Here is a 20,509-nt window from a genome sequence, read left to right as displayed (position 1 = left end):
ATATCTGTTGTCAAGCATGGTATGAGAACGTCCCAATATCTGTTGCCAAGGTATGAGAACGTCCCAATATCTGTTGCCAAGTGCTGTATGAGAACGTCCCAATATCTGTTGCCAAGTGCTGTGTGAGAACGTCCCAATATCTGTTGCCAAGTTCTGTGTGAGAACGTCCCAATATCTGTTGCCAAGTGCTGTGTTAGAACATCCCAATATCTGTTGCCAAGGTATGAGAACGTCCCAATATGTGTTGCCAAGTTCTGTGTGAGAACGTCCCAATATGTGTTGCCAAGTGCTGTGTAAGAACGTCCCAATATATGTTGCCAAAGTATGAGAACGTGACAATATATGTTGCCAAGTGCTGTGTGAGAACGTCCCAATATGTGTTGCCAAGTGCTGTGTTAGAACGTCCCAATATGTGTTGCCAAGTGCTGTGTAAGAAGGTCCCAATATATGTTGCCAAGGTATGAGAACGTCCCAATATGTGTTGCCAAGTTCTGTGTGAGAACGTCCCAATATGTGTTGCCAAGTTCTGTGTGAGAACGTCCCAATATGTGTTGCCAAGTGCTGTGTAAGAAGGTCCCAATATATGTTGCCAAGGTATGAGAACGTCACAATATCTGTTGCCAAGTGCTGTGTGAGAACGTCCCAATATCTGTTGCCAAGTGCTGTGTGAGAACGTCCTAATATCTGTTGCCAGGTGCTGTGTAAGAAGGTCCCAATATATGTTGCCAAGGTATGAGAACGTCACAATATCTGTTGCCAAGTGCTGTGTGAGAACGTCCCAATATCTGTTGCCAAGGTATGAGAACGTCCCAATATGTGTTGCCAAGTTCTGTGTGAGAACGTCCCAATATGTGTTGCCAAGTGCTGTGTAAGAAGGTCCCAATATATGTTGCCAAGGTATGAGAACGTCCCAATATGTGTTGCCAAGTTCTGTGTGAGAACGTCCCAATATGTGTTGCCAAGTGCTGTGTAAGAAGGTCCCAATATATGTTGCCAAGGTATGAGAACGTCACAATATCTGTTGCCAAGTGCTGTGTGAGAACGTCCCAATATCTGTTGCCAGGTGCTGTGTGAGAGCGTCCCAATATCTGTTGCCAGGTGCTGTGTGAGAGCGTCCCAATATCTATTGACAAGCGTGGTGTGAGAACGTCCCGAAATCTGTCGGCAAACGTGGTGTGAGAACGTCCCGATATCTGTTGACAATCGTGGTGTGAGAACGTCCCGATATCTATTGCCAAGCGTGGTGCGAGAACGTCCCGATATTTGTCCAAATATGTGTTCCGATACATACCTTTCCGGGAGTTATTCCAATTAGAAGAGCGGCGACATACTTGTTATTTAAAGGTACTGAGATTGTTTTTAAAAAGGCTTTGTACGACGCGTCTCATTTTACAAACTAAAGCATGCCGCCAATGTTTACTCTGACCTTGCACCGTGCCTCGAAGACCCGTAAAACTCTTATTATAGGCCACGCTATACACACGAGAAGTGTTAACTAAATCGATAGTCATGATTTCACAAGCTAAGCGAGGAATGGTGCGTCCTTAATTCTGCTTGTCATCAACAATCTTCATATGTGACCTACAGAACGAGAGTTACGGAGACGCTGAATCCCTCGCGTGATGCAGGCTCGTTACAGAAAGATCTGGGCCCGACATCCAGCCTGCCTGACCCCTCGGGCCATCGCCCTGTGGGCAGTACTAGGCACGGGACTACTGTACTATTCCCTAAGTAAGTATTCACATTCCCTGTTAATCGATGTCGATAGTGTGTATTTGCAGATACACATGTGACTGTCTTATACCTAGTGTTTCTAAAGGTCGCCAGTTTTGGATTAGGCTAGTGGAACGACATTTTGGTATTCATGAGTGTTTTCGCTTTCCTTTTGGAACACGTGTGTTGTATGTTGAAATCGTTTTCCTGTCAAAAGCGGACATTTAATTGGTCCTTTAAGCTATATATACGGTTTTCTTAAATCAAATAAAAACACACCAGTTTTGATGAGTTTAAGCATTCATTAAAATCCAGTAAGAATATTGTTCGTCGCCAGTACATACTTTACACATTATATAAATACTTCGTCACTATAAAGGTAAACATATATACGTTAGTTTAAACAGTATTTTATTCATATAATTATACATATAATACAGTAAATAAACACATTACGGGATCGGAAAACAAGCTTAAAGCTTGTGTACGTTGTTATCATTGAAATTCTCTTTATCCTTATCAGAATATGAAAAGCTCTTCGTGCATTGTCAGCATGACAATTACGGCACATTGTAGCTTTAAAAAGTAATGTTGATTGTGATGATGTTATGATGATGATGTGATGATGGTTATGGTTAAGATGATGTTGATGATGATGATGAAGGTGGTAGAGGTGATGACGATGATGATGATGAAGGTGGTAGAGGTGATGAAGATGATGATGATATGATGATGAGGATGGTGGTGATGAGGATGATAGGAATTTCTAACATACATGTGTAGGGTATGTCTAGACGCGCTATTATCGGACATCTTGGTATATTGGACAACATATAATGGTAACGCTTTACACTTTCCAGCTTCCTTGTACGATTTCCTGTACCCTACCCGAAATCGGTCAATGGTCCTGGTGGTAGCCTACATGCGCAGTGGCTCCAGTTTAGTAGGAGATATCCTACAGCAGCACCCCTCCAGTTTCTACGTGTTCGAACCTCTCCGGTCTGCCACTGAACTCGCCTATAGCAATCAGTCCGTGACCTTCTACAATAGCTCCGTCAGGTAAAGGTCAAAGTGTTAACTACAGGTCCACCCATATATAAGGAAATTAAGTAGTTAAGGAATTGTTTCCGGTGAATATTTATCCCACTAGTTGATTTAACTTACTGACAAAGAGTATCAAGTTTATTTAGTATTTTGGAGACGTTGCGTTCCCTCTGTGATGACGCAGAGAGAGAGCTTACTCTCCCGGAACACATGGTCCTGTGCTCCTTTGTACTATAACATTGTATATATTGTTTGCTAAAATAATATTTTCCTGCATTACGGATTTATACTTGCATTCGGTTGAATAAATCCCCATACGATTCTTGCATGGCAATTATTTCGACTTCAACACATTTCTGTGCAGGCAATTGACAAAAAAAGACTTAATTATTTGGGTAACGATATTGAAATTGTACGAATCATTGTGTGTATGTGAACTTAAGCTATCACTTCGCTTTCTTGCAGGAAATATACATCCCACGATGATATAGCACGACTTCATGCCGATCTGCTTTATAATTGGTTCACGTGCAACGTCACTGACCTTGACCTCGGTTCTCTGACCTCAGATTATCTCAGGTTCTACAGTTCATCAACGCTTCCCTATCATAATTGTCTGCGGCGTTACGGAAGTGACATCAGGTCAGTAGGGTATTGTCTAAGTTACATGAAATCCTATTAGACATTTCTTACGTCGATCAGACACGAACTCCGAGACCAACTTCGACTGTTCTCAGGGATCATCTCAAAATTTGTACGTAAAATTTTTGCTCGGACGTCGCCCGAGGACATCCCAACTCTGTATAATTTGTCGTTGATAAAATCATATAATGTATACTGGTCAAACGGATACTGCATCAGGTACAAAATGTAATGGTCTCAGGTTCGATCCTCACTATTATCTTTTTTTCACTTTTCTTAATTATTTTATTTTTATTTCTTTTTGTAATACGCATCAGCCACAGTCACCTTACTGCTTAAATGACAAATAAAACATTATTATCACATCGATTAAGCATTTTATTTTATATCTTAAAAAAGTTTTAATTTTGCTTCAGTTATTAACCATATGTTATAACAATAACACCGTCTCACTATCAATAATCTCTACAAAATTTAAAAAAAAGTATTCCTTATGGTTATAATATTGTAGCTGTAAATAAAAATGCACACATTTGTCCAACAAATAATCTCTTCATATTCCTCATAATCTTTGTCATTCCTGCATCAAGTCATTGTCAACTTCTATAACAGCCTATTCAATCGGATTCCATTTTCTTTTCATGAAGCGTTCCTATTGCAGAGAGTGACGTTTGCATTAATTCCACCAACAGTATCAATTTTCTCGCTATACTATCATTATGCACACATATGTTTATTACATTTGTATAAAAAATGGTTAATGGAGTCAATGCCATTGGAAACAATTAACATAAATCTTTTGATTGATGATGGCCCGGATGAAAGAGCGTGAGGGGTCTTAGAGTGGGAACAAACCGGGGTGCTCGGAGAAAACACAAGTGATCGGGTAGGCGACATCTGAGCTTCTCGCACGATATACGCACGATGTCTGGATCTAATTGAAGTGCGAATTGAACATAAGAGCTCAAGTTCCCGCGACCTCTCGGATTGGCCAATCATAAAGATAAAATGAAATACCGTCCAGAGCTAACATAATCTTTTTGCATATGTATAATCATTCCTCCCTAACAGCATATGTATGATGTGACGAAATGGCTTGTTCATATGATAGTATATCCAGCTAAAGAATATGCATCTCAACCGAGGTAAGTGTACACGGTTATGTACTCCGGGGGATCTTTGAGTTTTATCATAGTTTCTAATGACGCTGCAAAATTACAAGTTTTAAATGTAGATACTATAAATGCGCCGCGAATATATAACTATAGTGTAAGAGAAAGGTACAAAGATATGTTATGCATTGTGAGATGACCCCTCAAACCGTCGAAGTCGTTCTCGGAGTCTGTGTCTCTGTCGATGTTAGAAATCCTATTGTGAACAGAAGGAACTAAGAACTATCAAAACTATACGTCTCAACTTGGAGACAGTTGAAATTTTGCTTGAGCGGTTACCAAGGTTACGGGTTATACATCTTATAAGGGACCCTCGCGCAATAATACATTCTAGAGTCCGTGTGAAATTATTGACGTGGAAAAATACACGCCAAGAAGCTAGCGACCTTTGTGCCAAAATATCTACAGATATTCCATTATCTAGAGAATTAAAACGAAAATATCCAGAAAGATTTAAATTGCTATTGTATGAGGATCTCGCTGAGCGTCCAGTGGAAATTGTGAAGAAGATTTACACCTTTGCGGGACTAGATATTACTTCCTACGTCATCGGGTATGTGCGGTATCTGACATTATACGGGAGGGATGTGAATTGTTTCTGGTGTACCCAAAGGGGAAACTCAAAACGGACGTCTCGACTATGGCGGGTATACACACTATTTACGCATGTCAAGGTCATCGATGACGTGTGTGGTAGGGTATATCACATGGTTGGTTATCAGCCAATCACAGACGAACTCACACAGCTTCGGAATTTATCAAACCCACTTAGGAAAATCGTCAATTTTACTGCAGATTCGTTGTAATGGAAAATATTAAAGTTTGTTTTAACTGATTGATTTTTTCGGTGATTGGTTTTGGTTATGTACACGTGAAATTTTATCTTCATTAACAGGTGAAAAAGGACGTGACTAAGGGCATCACTTTGTCACATTTGTTTTAAAACAAGAAGCAAACCATGTGGACATTTTTGAAGGAGAGAAACTACAGAAATTTTACTTTTGTTGCATCGTAAATAACATACCAATTTATACTGTTATTAACAGGTTATTTCCGCGGGGGTAATTATTTTCGTGATTTTCCGGGTCATCGCCATGGTCGTAAACATTTCTTTCGTGCAATAAACTATTGAAGCCGCGAATGGCGAAATTTGATTCACTAAAATTTCATATTCTAGTTTTTTATGAGAAAATATCGAAAATTTTGACCAGCGATAATAACCACCTATACGATGATTTCAAATCAGATTCGCGTAATTTAACTACTGCGCAAATAATCGCATACACAGTAAATGTCAGTATACAGTATAAGTCACGTTGTATTAAACACTGATCAGACGAACCGTAACTTGGACACACAATCATGCTTGTCTGAGATCGCCATTGTTCTTTTCTGATTAAAATACAACAGTGTAAGATCTCGAGCGATAAGTATGTTTTGTGTATGTATATGTGTGTACATTAGACTGCTCATTATTAACGCTACTAACTGCTGTATGTGGTCAGCGCGTGTGTTTGTTTGATTACGTCAGGTACCGGTTGTTTTGGTTATTACGTCAGGTATCGGTTGTTTTGAGTTATTAGTTTGGGATGCGGTTGAAGCGGTGCTGGAACAGGTACCAGTACTTGGTATACCCTATGTCATGTTGGATCCTCATGGCGGCCGTAGCGTTTGCTATCTACGGTGTAGCGAGTATGTATTTGGACAGTCTATTTGAAATTCTTGGGTGTTGACCAAACATTCTTTATCATGAGTGACAACAAAATAGTATAAATGCTTCATGGTTTATTTGGAATTACACCAAGCTGCGGTTATTTAAGCATCAAACAGTTGGCAATTATGGGAGAATGAATGTCAATTGGATAACGCCACGTGTTGACAACTGGACGCGATGTCCAGTTTGCATTCATTCTCCCATGATTGCCATACGAATGCAGTTCAGTGCATTTATTTACATTTTCAAAACAATAATTTAAATCTCGAGAATTGAAAATAAATATGAATAAGGTTCGATACTGTTATTCCTCGATTCTTGGTCCTCAACTGTTCCTTATGTGTGGCAGTGTTGCCTATGTGACAGCGGGATATGGCCGAATTCAGCCACCATAGTTAACATTTATTTTACAAATATAGAATTAATATAAAAAAAATGATTTGAACTGTTTTAGGTAGATCAAGACGAGCCCCCCACCGTCCCGAAACTGTTACTATGAAGGAAAATGTTCACTCAATGGTACTGGTCGTAGCGTACATGCGCAGTGGGTCGAGTTTTTTGGGAGACATACTTCAGCAGCATGAACCTAGTTTCTATGTATACGAACCTCTTAAGGAGGCAGTCGACCGAATCGATAACAACAAGACTATTGTTTTCTTCAACGGTACAGAAAGGTATATATATAGAATCCATAATTTTAGAAGTTAAAAATATTACGTTTCAAGTCAACGTGATATAGGTCTGCAAATTCATACCATCATTCCATGTCCTAAAAAATTGCGTATTGATGTCTTATTTTTAGAACTCTACTAAAGACAAAGCAAGTTCAAATATATGTTATAGATTAATAAAGCTTAAAAGTTTCCTGACATCGATGACTTCCCTTTGATAATTGAATTTTTCGTGGATTAGATGTATCAGATCACACGTTACACGAGCTGTTGAAGTTATCTCCCCTGTGTATGAGTTATTTCCCTTACTGTACTATGGTTGGAGTTGCCTCCCTTGTAAAACTATCAAAAGTTGTGACATGTGGGAGTTATCCCCCTTATTACACTAATACGAGAGTTTGTATTTCCCATTGGTGAGAGTTATTTAACTCTCTATAGTCTTGTAATGTCATGAACATTACTAACTTATATAGTGATGAAGAGGGTAACAATCCAACGACCAAATCTTTGAAATGTGACTAGTGATTTTTGTATTATAAATTAAAACCAATCAATTGATGAAAATTTTAGAAGTTTTCGGTATAAGATTAAAAATATCTATATGTGTTTAGCAAGACTGATAAAATCTGACCTTGGAGTAAAATGAGATATTTATAATGTGTGTTTGATATATTAACATTCACACTGCAAGAAACGACAAAAGTCTAATATTACTACAAGTCAAATTGTAATATGGCAAATATAGTCTTATTTTTTAAAATCCGAACAAAACCTAACTATTTGTTTTTTATTTTTAGGTATATTCAAACACCAGAAGAAAAGATTTCATTTTTTGTGGAGACTTTGTATAACTGGTTCACCTGTAATTTCAATGACCTTGACCTAAGCACGCTGACCAGCAGTTACCTGTTGTACTATAGCAAGAAAACAAGGACATATTACATGTGTTTAAAACGCCATGACTACTCACAGGACGGAGTGGTCAACTGTCTACGCCACCTTGAAGCTACTTGTGTGCCAGCAGAGCTCCGCACCATCAAATCCATCCGGATCAACATGGATACTGTTCACCTACTACACCAACGACTCCCATCTCTCAAGGTCATTCATGTCATTCGTGACCCCAGAGGTATAATGAACTCTAGGTTCAAAGTTAAACTATCCAATTGGATCAATCTTGAAACAGAAGTTTCAGCACTGTGCAAAAGGATGGCAAGAAATAAAGAAATCGCGACTATCATGAATGAGGAAAATGTGTATATAAAAGAAGTAGTGTATGAACTACTGGCAGAACATCCTATAGGGATCTCTGAGGACATTTACAAGTTTGCTGGACTCGAGTTCAGCCCTGCTGTGTTAAAGCGAGTGTTTAAAATGACCCACTACTCGCCGCTTGCCCGTGACTGTGATTGGTGTACAAAGAGGTCTAACTCGACCAGTACTTCCCTTAGGTGGCGGACACAGTTAGACCTGGCTCACGCCCTGGTTATAGACTCACAGTGTGTACACTTGTACAACGCCATCGGGTACCTGCCTGTACACGATCTCTATCACCTTAGGAATCTCAACATGCCTTTACGTCGTTTCATTCTTCGGTCTGGTCCATTATAACGTCATGATCTCCATCACCTTAGGAATTTGGACATGCCTTACGTCATTTCATCCCTCCGTCTGGTCCATTATGATGTCACGATCTTCATTACCTTAGGAACTTCAATATGCCTTAACGTCGTTCCATCCTTCCGTCTGGTCCATTATGACGTCATGATCTCCATCACCTTAGGAATTGAACATGCCTTATGTCGTTTCATCCTTCTGTCTGGTCCATTGTGATGTCACGATCTTCATTACCTTAGGAACTTCAATATGCCTTAACGTCGTTCCATCCTTCCATCTGGTCCATTATGACCTCATGATCTCCATCACCTTAGGAATTTGGACATGCCTTACGTCATTTCATCCCTCCGTCTGGTCCATTGTGATGTCACGATCTTCATTACCTTAGGAACTTCAATATGCCTTAACGTCGTTCCATCCTTCCATCTGGTCCATTATGACGTCATGATCTCCATCACCTTAGGAATTTGGACATGCCTTACGTCATTTCATCCCTCCGTCTGGTCCATTATGATGTCACGATCTTCATTACCTTAGGAACTTCAATATGCCTTAACGTCGTTCCATCCTTCCGTCTGGTCCATTATGACGTCATGATCTCCATCACCTTAGGAATTGAACATGCCTTATGTCGTTTCATCCTTCTGTCTAGTCCATTATGACATCACGATCTCTATCACCTTAGGAACCTTAACATGCCTTTACATCGTTTCATCCTTCCGTCTGGTCCATTATGACGTCATGATCTTCATCTCCTTAGGAACTTCAACATGCCTTTACATCATTCCATCCTTCCCTCTGGTCCATTATGACATCAATATTTTTATGTTGTTTTCTTTGTGTCGTGACATTTAAGGCCAAAAAAAAAAAATGTATGTTTCAGGTACCCATACCGACCCTAGTTTTTACCTCCGACCCCACCTATTTTATCACACTTTTTCAAAAAAAAAATGTAGTGTGTGAAGTTTTCAGGTTAGATTTTTACACTTGCTTTAAGTATATTCACCTGAAAGACAAATTACTTCATAATGTAGTAATAAAACAACTGAACTGTTCCTTAAAAAAAAATAAAAAAAAATTTCGTACCTATCTGCCCTATTTTTTTTCAGTTATGTAACCTGAAACGTGCATATAATTTTTTTTGGCCTAAACTATTTTTACTTTCAATGGGACAAATTTACATACCACGTGATACCAATAACGTTTGTGCGGGACTAGTTTCTCAAGTGGGGTTGGAACATAATTCTTTGTAATCTTGCAGCTGAAATGACGTTAGCGCCCGATATCGTCATATGATGTCATTCCATCACCAATAAAAACAATAGTCCCGCACAAACATTATCGAGTACATTTTTGTATCACCTGGTACTTGAATTATTCTCATTGATTCAATAATTCCGTTAAATATTTCCCACCTCATTAACAATAAAACATCATTCCATTTTTGTATAAATGTTTATTTCACTATTCATCTTTCAATAGTCACAAAATATCATGTTGTGGAGTGAATCGACCATATAGACATGTAAACACACAGGTGCATATAAACAAAACCTGCTTGTCAACATACACTCGGCTGATGTAGCAGATTTAAAAACAACAAAAAAACAAAAAAAAACAACGTTTGGCTGTCAAACCAATAATGACAACCTACATGGGTACATATGTATAATGTATATGTCAGGTATTAGTTTTACATCTGAAGTCTTTGGCTGGTGTTGGTATCTATAATATAACCAGCATATTATGATACCATTTTGGTAAAACAAACTGTGTATGAACAAGTATGGATTGACAGACTGATGGATGAACAAACAAGATGAAACCAGAAAGGCCAACATTTAAAAGATACGGAAACAAAATGATTGAGATGCAACCTATGAATTATTAATTTCCTTTTGTTTATTTTTCAACATCAGATGAGCAGTTTTAATAAAAAATAGTCCATCCAGTAGAATATACTTGGGCATTGAGAACACAACGGAAACCGTAGCTGTGCTGTTAGGTTTCATTTATTTCCGTTTTAAAAGATGATAAAGCTAGTTCTATTTGAGCAATCATTATCTTAAAGCCAATGATAACCATGTAATAAAAATATAGGATTTATATAATTTTACAAATAACACAGTAATATATTACCTGTGTACTTAGATATTATGCATTTGACAATAACTATTTCAGCTTGTTTGAATTATCCCTTTTAATCATTCTAGTTTTTTGTAAGATAGCTAGCTCATTTCCATAGTTTCTTTCTTTTACTGGGAAGAATGAACTTCTTATTCACTTTCACTTAGCGACACAGCATCTTATTAGATAAGGGAGACAACCATATAATATTTGGAATACTATTTGTACACAATAAATAACTGAAAATTGGATTATCTCCCTTTATATAGAGCTATTTACATGTAATGTATTGCCAAGAGATATATTCCAACAACTTAATCGCAATTATGAAAATAAATGGCACATTCTGATAAAATAAATAAAACTTCCTTAGTTCCTATTCCTTAGGAGTTATAGCACTATGAGAGATGGGGCGAGCCAACATCAATTGTGTAAGGTCATCATGAACTCATTCACCCCTGCCATTCCATAATGGACTGGTCTAGTCTTTGATTTAGAAGAGTCTAATTGTGTTTTCAGGGGTGATTGAGTTAAATATCTAATGAACTTCATTGTATATACATGAAAAATGTGGCTCTATTACTTAGTATCTATACATAGGAAATGACCATACAACAGTTGAAAGACACATCACACAGGCATCCATTGTTATATGTTAACCATATGTACATATTCTCTTAGAAAATTAATTTGAATGTTTTATAATTTTTCTATGAATACAACCATTATAAACAATTATTTCATGAGTTTGGTTTTTTAAATCAGCACAGCTACTTTATGCTAGTAACACCTTCACATCAAAAGCAACATGTGTCTTTACAAATATTTTTTAAGAAAATAATTTACATAACGATTATGTTTTTAAAAGTGGTCATTTGAGTTACAAGTTTAAACAATGAACTTGTTTATGTGACATCAGTTTACCATGGGCCGTTTTCGTTTATTCGGAACAACAGTTTGACTGTCATTATTTCAAGTATAAATCTTGACAGTTTTTATACAGGCCTGTGACGGCTTTATCAAGGCTCGTCTGAAAACAATATAAAATCACCAGGTCAGTCTTCATGAATGAAGAACTAGGTCCAACCCATCAACCCGTACAATCGAAAATGGGCATGAACACAATAAAAAGCAATGCTGGTTAGTGTCCAATATAATGCTGTGATTAAACTAGTGGCTTAATTGTTTGGCATGTGGATTGTAATGGTAAATATCAATAACGTATGAAAATAAAATATGGGAAGGAATTTCAACCTAAAGTATAAACAATATATATGTATTACAAAATTAAACAATTTAAAACAGAAATATTTAGTCTTGTATTAATTAATATGACCATTCTACTGAAGTTGTTCGAGTATGGTGTTAAAATGGTGTTAGTATTGTTTAATGTATCTACTACAGGTCAAGGTCACAGAAGTGAACAAAGCTGTCAAAGATTTAAATTCAAGGTTATGAGACATACCAAAATTACCATTATACTTCATTTCAAATTCAAAATCAGTGAAGTCATCTTGACACAAGTGGTCAAATTACAAGATTTTGAACTGTTCAATATAACCAGATCAACCCTACAGTTAAATATCATCCTGAAACCCACTTAACCTTATTAAATGTTCAGGATTCATAAACCAGCTCAACTTAACTGTTCAATATCCTGAAACCAACTCAACTTAGATAACTGTTCAAGATACTAAAAGCTGCTCAACTGAATTGTTCAATATTCTGAAACCTGTTCAATTTAATTAACTGTTCAATATCATGAAACCTGCTTAACCTAGTTAACTGTTCAATATTCTGAAACCTGTTCAATTTAATTAACTGTTCAATATTCTGAAACCTGCTCAACCTAACTGTTCAAGATAAAAAAATACTCTGGGCTTTTTCATCATAACAAGCTGCTCATGTTTCAAATCTTTGTGACATCAGAATATCAAGTTCTTCTTTGATGATGACACCTAACATATACATTGTAAATAAATTCTGTGAACACGTATGGCTGCCTTGGTCCAGATCAACAATGCAATTTCTCCTTTGGTCAGCAGTCATGCATCACTGAATTTCATTCTTGGTCAGCCGTCATGCATCACTGAATTGAATATCACCCTGTGCCTCCAAGTCTTCTATACTGTACAACATTATGGCGAGGGAAGTCCGTTCCATATTTACATATTAGAGCACACTTCAACATCAAATCACAGACCAAGAAGGGACACCGGAGTCTCTGTCTCACAAAGGTGTGTTTTCAAACTCTATCGAGGTGGTGGACTTTCTATCAGGCACAGAAGGCCGTGGGGTAACTTGTGGTGGGGAACCTATACGCTGACTGTGTCTCTGAGGAATGGGCGGAGGTTCATTTGGCACAACCTCTAACTGTTTATAGTCTGCACTTGCAGAATTGTTTAGATTTGTCGTGCTAGAATTGTTCGATCGCGCCACCATTGGTAGAATTCTTTCTCTACTGTGTGTAGAAATGTTTGATGTTGATCTGGAGAGCTCTTGGCCTGGAGATTTTGGTGATACTGTTGGCTGGCGGGGAGGAAGAGGAGGTACTTTCCCTAGTTTTACTGTCTTTGCTCCTCCTCCTGTGTTTATCTAAAGTAAACAAAAACACTTTGAATATACATACATATTCCACTTATTCCGTATTTGCACATTACAGAGTTACCTCCCTTGCGGGTAGGTAGGTATCCATTGTTACGTCATTATTTTGTGAGTGAAATTCATATAATTTTCTCTGAAAAGTATGATGTTACGTTCGCAAACACATGACGTCACTATCAATACCTACCTGGAAGGGCAGACAACTCTGTAATATGCAACTATAGAATACAACCATACAATATTTTTAATTTGTGTCTCCTCTTCGATGTTAACAAAGTGAGGGACCAATATCATTTCCTTTATTATCAAATTTGATTTTCATAAAAAATCATGTAATCACTTGGCACTGTACGATGTTTATGGGTGATTCAACTATTAGAAACCATCTTTCTTTCACGTACGATTTACTTTGTGAATTTTGCCATCCAAGTAAATTTGCGAAAGTTTATCTTTTCGCGAATTGATATCTACACCACTTAAATTGACAAGAACATTAATATAATTTTCAAATTCACAAATGTTAATCTTCGCATATTTGTTTTGAAATGGAAATCGAGAAATTTAATAGTCGCGAAAGAGAGTTGGTTTACAGTACACACTTTTACTTCTGGTACAAGATTTAAAAATATCGTCAGGCCAAATAATTTTGAGATTTCCTTACCAAGACATCTTTGAAGCCAGATATAAACAAATATCAGAGTATAAAGTTGTGACTTATTTTTCTGTAACAGAGAGAATGTAATAAGTATAACGTACCTTTGGGGGTAGTGCGGGGTGGGGTGCCTTCTTTGGTAGTACTGGTGGAAGCTCGTCATTTGTTGAGTCTGAAGTATTTACAGTCAGTGGTGAATTAACGATATACACGCTATTGATTTCAATCAATGGCTACTATATTGTTCTATATGTTGAGTGCATAAAATATACAGGGACCCAACAGTTAGTCATGAGGAAACAGTAGTCATGATTGCGTGCATATTCTACTGCGAGTCCAGATTTCCAAATGTCTGGAGCTGCTGACGAATACTTAAGGATGGTGTTGTTTTGTTTTGAGATGCAAACACTTAAATTTTTCCCACATCACAACTACTGACTTCACGACCACTGGTAGGTTCCCTATTTTCCTGATAGAAGCATTTTTTTCTTGTGCGCAAATTACACGAGTTTTTACTGTATTCTGTATACATCCTGAAGTCATGCTATCAATTGTTGGGCTGTCAACAATTTTATTACCATAGATCTATAATTAATTTTTCTTTGTTTTCATACCAAATCTGGCTTTCTGATTGGCCAATATTTTTTTTGCATACCACTATGAAAAAAAATAATCCAAGAATGGCGCGAAACTCTGACGTTATCGTGACGTCACAATAGAGACATTGACGTTGCGTATTGATTCGGAAAAAAGAATCCCTTGAAAAACCACTATAATGTTACATTTAAACATACGTCATTTTATCAAATAGAGTATAAAATTAATCATAAGTATTGATGTCACTATTTTTTAACTTCATCGGGTTATGAAATAAATTTTGTTTGCAAACTTTTGTGAGAATCCGCTACGCGGATTCACACAGTTTGCAAACAAAATTTCTTTCATACCCCGATAAAGTTAAAAAATAGTAACATCAATGCTTAAATAATGACTAAAACATACCCGAGGTTCTCCGTTGTTGAAGAGATTGTGTGGAGGTTGTAGATATCATAGATGGGGAGGGGGATGGTGGGGGACTGTCATAGGAAGGGTGACGTCTCGTCGGCGTGGGGATCGGTGGACTACAAGGACTAACATAGTTATCAGGTGCCTTAACTTCACAGGGAGTTGGTGGTCCGTCTGGATAGAGGTAATCACCTGTACAAAAATACCACATATAATTGTATTGTTCTTGAACCACCACCACTTACTTCAGACAGTTTAAAACTATCTCAATGTAATTTTTTTATAGAAGATAAAACTGTGATTTTAAATTTAGCTGCTGGTTTCTCCTTTCTTTTTATTTTTAGGCAACAATATAGTAGTTACAAGGTCTCTTTCTAGGATTCTACTCCCATCAAGACGTTATTTAATATCGAAGACATATGAAGACGATGAGGAGTCAGAGAAGTGTCAATTCTTACCTTCCTGGGCCACAGAATAGGAACTTATAGGTCTGATGGCCGGGTGTCCGATGTTGGGGTCACTTCCGTGACGAGGAGACAATATCTGTGTTCCAATCTAAAAAAAGACTATCTCGTCACAACATTGTCTTTTAGACTAAGAGCATCTATGAAATAATTAAGATAAATTGATTTTGCAAAATGCGATTTAACATTTTTTGATTTCTTAAACTTTAAAATGTATTTCGTCATATCATTATACTAGAGTACACAAAGAAAAATTGAGCAGCTGGCAGAGATAAAAAAAATCACAAAAAAGAGTCTTTTGAATGATTATCTATGCAATGAATGAGATGCTATGATAATTTATTGTGAAGCTATAAGATTATGCATATAAATGTTATACATGCTTCATCATTATCAAGCTTGGTTCATTGCGAGTCCAATGACCGGCCCAAGCATTTAAATAGGATATTCTTTCATTCCAAGCAAGTAGAAAAGATTATAAGGAACTCCAACGAGCCAAAGATTTCAAAGATTTTATTATAGTCTCTCAGACACATTAAAATGTGTTACATGGATTATACAAATACAAGTTACATTTTTAACTGCACGTGGCAGGATGGAGCGGAACAGTACCAATATCACCCTTTACCAATGAGTACAAATCTAGCAACCGTCACCAATACCGAATCTATCTAGGACAATTACAGGTTTAAAATTATTTACTTCTGTAAAAATCAAAATGAGCTATTCCAGGTTTAACATTGAAAGCATTCTTCAGGACAGCAGGCCAGTATTTTTTTTTTTTTTTCTAGCTATGGAGCAGGTTAGAAGGTATTGATTGTAAGTTATCAATTTGAATATAAAATCCTCAGTTCGTGATTAAGTGAGACACAAGTTCCTTGTGTATATAACTGTTGTTACAATTACATATAGTCCTTAAGATTTATGTACAAACTATTAAAAGACAAAAGATTATAATGTTAGCATGAAACTTAATACGGTGCTAATACCACTGAGATTCAGACATCAACCGGACTTAGCTTGGTGTTATGTTCGGTTGATGTTGGGAACAATCTGTTGGGAATTATCAATCATTTTACCAATATTGCTGTCGATTTAATGTTTCATTTGTCTGGATGCAAAATTTCAACTGGAGGATAAAAAAAACGTTGACACATTCCGTTTTCTGTGAACAAGGAATTATTTGATGGAAAGTGTTCACAATTTCTAACTGAGGATATCGCCGGGATTGTGCCGTAGGATACCCACCTGATGGGCTGCTAACCCGTTCAGACACAGCGAGTGGGGCCGTGACGGTATTGGAGGGGGCACCGCAGATCTAGGGCTCCCAAAGGAGACATGCTGCCCCGGGCTGCCTACGGGGATGTGTTGACTGTGTCGTCTCTTCTCCGGAGGGGGCGGAGGAATTAGGGGTGAAAGGTTAAAATGGTGTGGAGGGTGCGAAGTCTCCTAGATCACATGCAGAGAGATTGTTGAGAATTAACATCACATGGTGAACTTCGGGTTACACTACGTGTCAACAAACTATTATATAAAAATTATCTGTGATGAGCTCGTCACTACAGTGCCCAAATGTAAATCGTTACTCATTCAAACAATTATGGATCAGTTATTACAGAATCTGCTGTGCTTCTAAGAAAGTCTAAATTGATCATAAAAATATCACAATTATTTTTATAATGTACAAGCATTTTTTACACAAAAATAGCAATATGAAATTGCAAGATTTCATTTTAAAGAAAAATCAATGAATAAAAATAATTCATTTAAAGTTAGAAAACATTTTTTGTTGCATGTTATGAAAACAAAATATAAATAATCATGCAGCAAATATGACAAATTTACAAAATTGAAAACTTTTTACAAAATAAACAAGCCTTTTGACAAGGAACCATGGATTTACAACACAGCAGGTTCTGTAAACTAGTTTGTTGAGAGTTACCTCCCTTAGTAATTTCAAAAGCATTCATGCAGATACATTCAGTAATAAGCAGCTGGTTAACAAGATGTTATAAAGGCATTTGTTCGTTAGTCATACCAAAGTTATTTTTGTTATTTAATTGTCAAGTTACATTCTAAAATAGCAAAAACGAACATGTAAATGAAAATAAGTAATACAAGACTTATGAGACATGTTTTTGCCTAAACGTTCCTTCAGTGTTTTGAAATAAGTTTTCCTTGTAAAGAGTGTTTTTTTGTTTTTTTGTTAATAAAAATGTCTAAATTGGAAAAGGTTAATCTACAACTTGAAACAGGTTAAATTTTTATTTATCATTTTTTTTCCAAAAAAAAGGAGAAGAAAATCTCAAAAGGATTAAATACATAGCACAACAAAATGTTTCAGTCTTAGTGAGATTACACACAAAGTCTGACTAAAGGTTGAAGCACAATTAAAATGAATGTTTTTATGTTCACATCCTCAAAAACGTTATAAAAAAAAAAAAAAAGTCGCTGCTGCTTTAAGCAAACAAGTTTAGAAGCAGGTTGATTAGTAAAGCCAAGGCATACAAAGCTTTAAACAAACACCAAGCTCGTACATCACATGCTAACAAGGTAACCATGACAACCACCTACCTCTGGATCGGTGTAGATTTCCTCGATGGACAGTGTCGACACAGAGTACTCCGATGACCTGCTTTAATATAGAAATGAAATAGGGTTAACTATCTTTCATATTCACTATGCACTGTTTCTTTTAAGCTTGTTACCCAATCCCAAATATTCCTGTTTTGTATGTGTATATATCGATATATGAATAAACACTGTTTAAACAAACACTCATTGTTTATCTGACAACCCCTGATCCAAGTCATGTTTACCCAAAATGATGTGTAGAAACTCTGAACTTGGCACAATTTATGATTGAATAATAGGGATGAACAACCTTTGGAAATGATAAAAGAAATTTATGCAAGTGAGCAATCTATTAACCAATATTAATGCTTCTTTTTTTGATAGGCTTTTTCTCTCCCATAAGGGAGCATAAGCTAAGCTTACCTAACAAGTAGTAGTACCCTGTACAAGGTATATTGTTTTCTTGTTAGATAAAGTCAGAAAAGATGTAAAACATATGTGAATGAAATATCCATTTCAAAATTTCTCAATATTTGATTTTGACGACCTACCTGCCACTGGAATTCACTGAGCAGGTACTTGGGGTATTAGGACGAGCGAGATACATCCCGCCATTACCACACAGACTGTCATTTCCCGAGTCTGTTCTCCGATTCAGTGATGTCATTGAGCCCTGAAAATAACGACATATTAGATTTCATGAATGAATGTCCTGGCCTTATGTAAAGAATCTGTAGCGATGATAATTTCAATCACATTGACATTTTCTTCTTTTCATGATCGGATAACAGTCTATTAATATTTTTTACATTACAATTTACTCATTCACACCTTCAATTACAATTGGACTCTTCTAATCCAAAAGCATGAACAGTCCATTAAAATTTCAGGGGAAATTGAGTGAAAATGATTTTAATTAAGATGTTATTGATAATGCTGTGTTAATTGAATATTTGTTGATGTCCATACAAAGGGAGGTAATACCTTGTCGGCCATGCCCTGTTTGACCGTTTTCAGAGTTTCCTCCAGATTTTTCACCATCCCCATGAGTTCTTTACTGCCAGCCTTTCTCATCTGCTTCACACCCTCATCCAGTAGGCGTAGCTATACAAAAACATGTCACATTTAAAATGATATGAGCCTTAACTGGTGAATAGTTGTTAAGTGATCTATTGAAAACTGAAAGATTTGATGAATTTAGCTGTGAAATCATTCAAAGGGATGTAAAAATTGTAAGTATAGTAATTCTAAAAATGTTGGTTGTAAATGTTGTTGGAATATTGCCCACTTTTTTGTAAAAATTATGTTCATTAACTGGTTCCTGTAAGGTAAATTCTTCATAAATGCTTCAATACTTGTTGGTATCATTTGAATGGTTCTGTGTTCCATTACCAGCCATGGTTATTTAAAGATATGCCCAGGTAAGACGGTGAAGAATAGCCAGAGTACCCAGAGAAAAAATCACAAACGATCAGTATCTGGCTACTGCCCCACACAGGATTTGAAATCGCGACCAAATGCAACTATGACCTTACAGTAGAAACTTCTATGAAGTGCATTCATAAAGAATTTGCCTTTTCAAAGTAGCAGGCAAGCTCACCTGGTTGTGTATACAGCGCTTAAGCTCTGGACAAAGGTGGGTCTCATCTGGGTGTTCTATAGCAAACTCATTGGAAAAGAAAGCCTGAAATAGCAAATGGACAATGTAGTTACTCTGGAACAGTTTGATATGACTACAGAGGCAATATCATGGAAATACTTTCATTAAAGCTGAAATAATTTGTAAAATTTCTATAGACTAATATTTTCGTCAAGACGTTTCAAAATCAAAATCGTGGGTTCATGAGCAACATCATGACAACCAATAAAAACTCTGAGCAATTGCCCCTTGCCTGTTGATGTAAAATCTACTCTAAAGTGACCTACATTTCCGTATCATAAGGGAGATAAGTGTTATTTGCCATCATTTGACTTACATCCTGGTACTTTGGGATGCCGCCCATCACACTGGCAGTTATCATTCCGTTCAGTAACATGGACAAGCTTTTGATGTTGTCTTCATTTGGATTGCGTTTACATTCTGCAATGTTGTGTTTAAGTTTCTGACAGGCCGATTCCACTGCTTCAATGGCCGTCCTCAGAGGGTTCAAGGTCACTGTCTCTGTACGGACAACTTCGTACCATTGGAGTATCCCTGGTAACTTGTAAGTCGTCGTCATGAGAACTCGTTCAGTACACAGGGTCTGTTGATGAATGAGCATAAATTAATACAACTTCACTGTAAAACCTGCCATACTGATGACCTCTTTAAAAAGACCAACTGTTTAAAACACTCCTTTTTAATTCGAAATTTAATGTGTGTATAAAGAAGCCGCATTTTCTGTGTCCTTGGGTTAATTTACACTTCAAAACTTTTAATGTGTCTTGTTATATGGCCTGTGTGTTAGGTACAAACTGTAAATCTTGTCTCCTTGCGATATCAGAATCGCCCAGTAATACAATTGAACCTT

General features: G+C 36.9%; 3 protein-coding genes across 3 annotated transcripts in view; 2 read left to right on the top strand and 1 right to left on the bottom strand.

Annotated features, from left to right (window-relative positions):
- The first annotated feature begins 1,467 nt into the window (after positions 1–1,467).
- Positions 1,468–5,407, top strand: LOC138336185 (carbohydrate sulfotransferase 3-like). Its single transcript, XM_069285531.1, has 4 exons — positions 1,468–1,731; positions 2,574–2,772; positions 3,223–3,426; positions 4,762–5,407. Exons 1-4 carry the CDS (start codon positions 1,623–1,625, stop codon positions 5,375–5,377), a joined length of 1,128 nt encoding a protein of 375 aa, XP_069141632.1. The 5' UTR covers positions 1,468–1,622; the 3' UTR covers positions 5,378–5,407.
- A 185-nt stretch (positions 5,408–5,592) lies between these two features.
- Positions 5,593–8,748, top strand: LOC138336183 (carbohydrate sulfotransferase 5-like). Its single transcript, XM_069285529.1, has 3 exons — positions 5,593–6,263; positions 6,740–6,959; positions 7,754–8,748. Exons 1-3 carry the CDS (start codon positions 6,161–6,163, stop codon positions 8,565–8,567), a joined length of 1,137 nt encoding a protein of 378 aa, XP_069141630.1. The 5' UTR covers positions 5,593–6,160; the 3' UTR covers positions 8,568–8,748.
- A 1,261-nt stretch (positions 8,749–10,009) lies between these two features.
- The window catches only part of LOC138336639 (dedicator of cytokinesis protein 4-like), a 167,326-nt gene continuing 156,826 nt past the window's right edge, over positions 10,010–20,509 (bottom strand). Inside the window, exons 51-60 of the mRNA XM_069286164.1 lie at positions 19,976–20,242; positions 19,600–19,683; positions 18,984–19,103; positions 18,551–18,672; positions 18,000–18,060; positions 16,674–16,874; positions 15,420–15,516; positions 14,959–15,153; positions 14,061–14,128; positions 10,010–13,295 (exon numbers count right to left, since the gene is read on the bottom strand). Coding sequence (XP_069142265.1) covers positions 12,930–13,295; positions 14,061–14,128; positions 14,959–15,153; positions 15,420–15,516; positions 16,674–16,874; positions 18,000–18,060; positions 18,551–18,672; positions 18,984–19,103; positions 19,600–19,683; positions 19,976–20,242 — 1,581 coding nt within the window. The 3' untranslated portion in view covers positions 10,010–12,929. The remainder of the gene's footprint in view (positions 13,296–14,060; positions 14,129–14,958; positions 15,154–15,419; positions 15,517–16,673; positions 16,875–17,999; positions 18,061–18,550; positions 18,673–18,983; positions 19,104–19,599; positions 19,684–19,975; positions 20,243–20,509) is intronic.

Source organism: Argopecten irradians, chromosome 12 (genome assembly GCF_041381155.1).
Source record: "Argopecten irradians isolate NY chromosome 12, Ai_NY, whole genome shotgun sequence".
NCBI lineage: Eukaryota > Metazoa > Mollusca > Bivalvia > Pectinida > Pectinidae > Argopecten > Argopecten irradians.
This window is presented reverse-complemented; position numbering and strand designations above follow the sequence as displayed.

What these genes read in the sequence shown, in the direction of transcription:
- LOC138336183 (XM_069285529.1), top strand. Translation starts at nt 6,161, where the DNA reads ATGCGGTTGAAGCGGTGCTGGAACAGGTACCAGTACTTGGTATACCCT. An exon ending in TGCTATCTACGGTGTAGCGA is followed by an intron (nt 6,264 to 6,739) that starts GTATGTATTTGG and finishes GAACTGTTTTAG; the next exon opens with GTAGATCAAGACGAGCCCCC. An exon ending in TTCTTCAACGGTACAGAAAG is followed by an intron (nt 6,960 to 7,753) that starts GTATATATATAG and finishes TTTTATTTTTAG; the next exon opens with GTATATTCAAACACCAGAAG.
- LOC138336185 (XM_069285531.1), top strand. Translation starts at nt 1,623, where the DNA reads ATGCAGGCTCGTTACAGAAAGATCTGGGCCCGACATCCAGCCTGCCTG. An exon ending in TTCTACAATAGCTCCGTCAG is followed by an intron (nt 2,773 to 3,222) that starts GTAAAGGTCAAA and finishes GCTTTCTTGCAG; the next exon opens with GAAATATACATCCCACGATG. An exon ending in GGGTATTGTCTAAGTTACAT is followed by an intron (nt 3,427 to 4,761) that starts GAAATCCTATTA and finishes CTGTCGATGTTA; the next exon opens with GAAATCCTATTGTGAACAGA.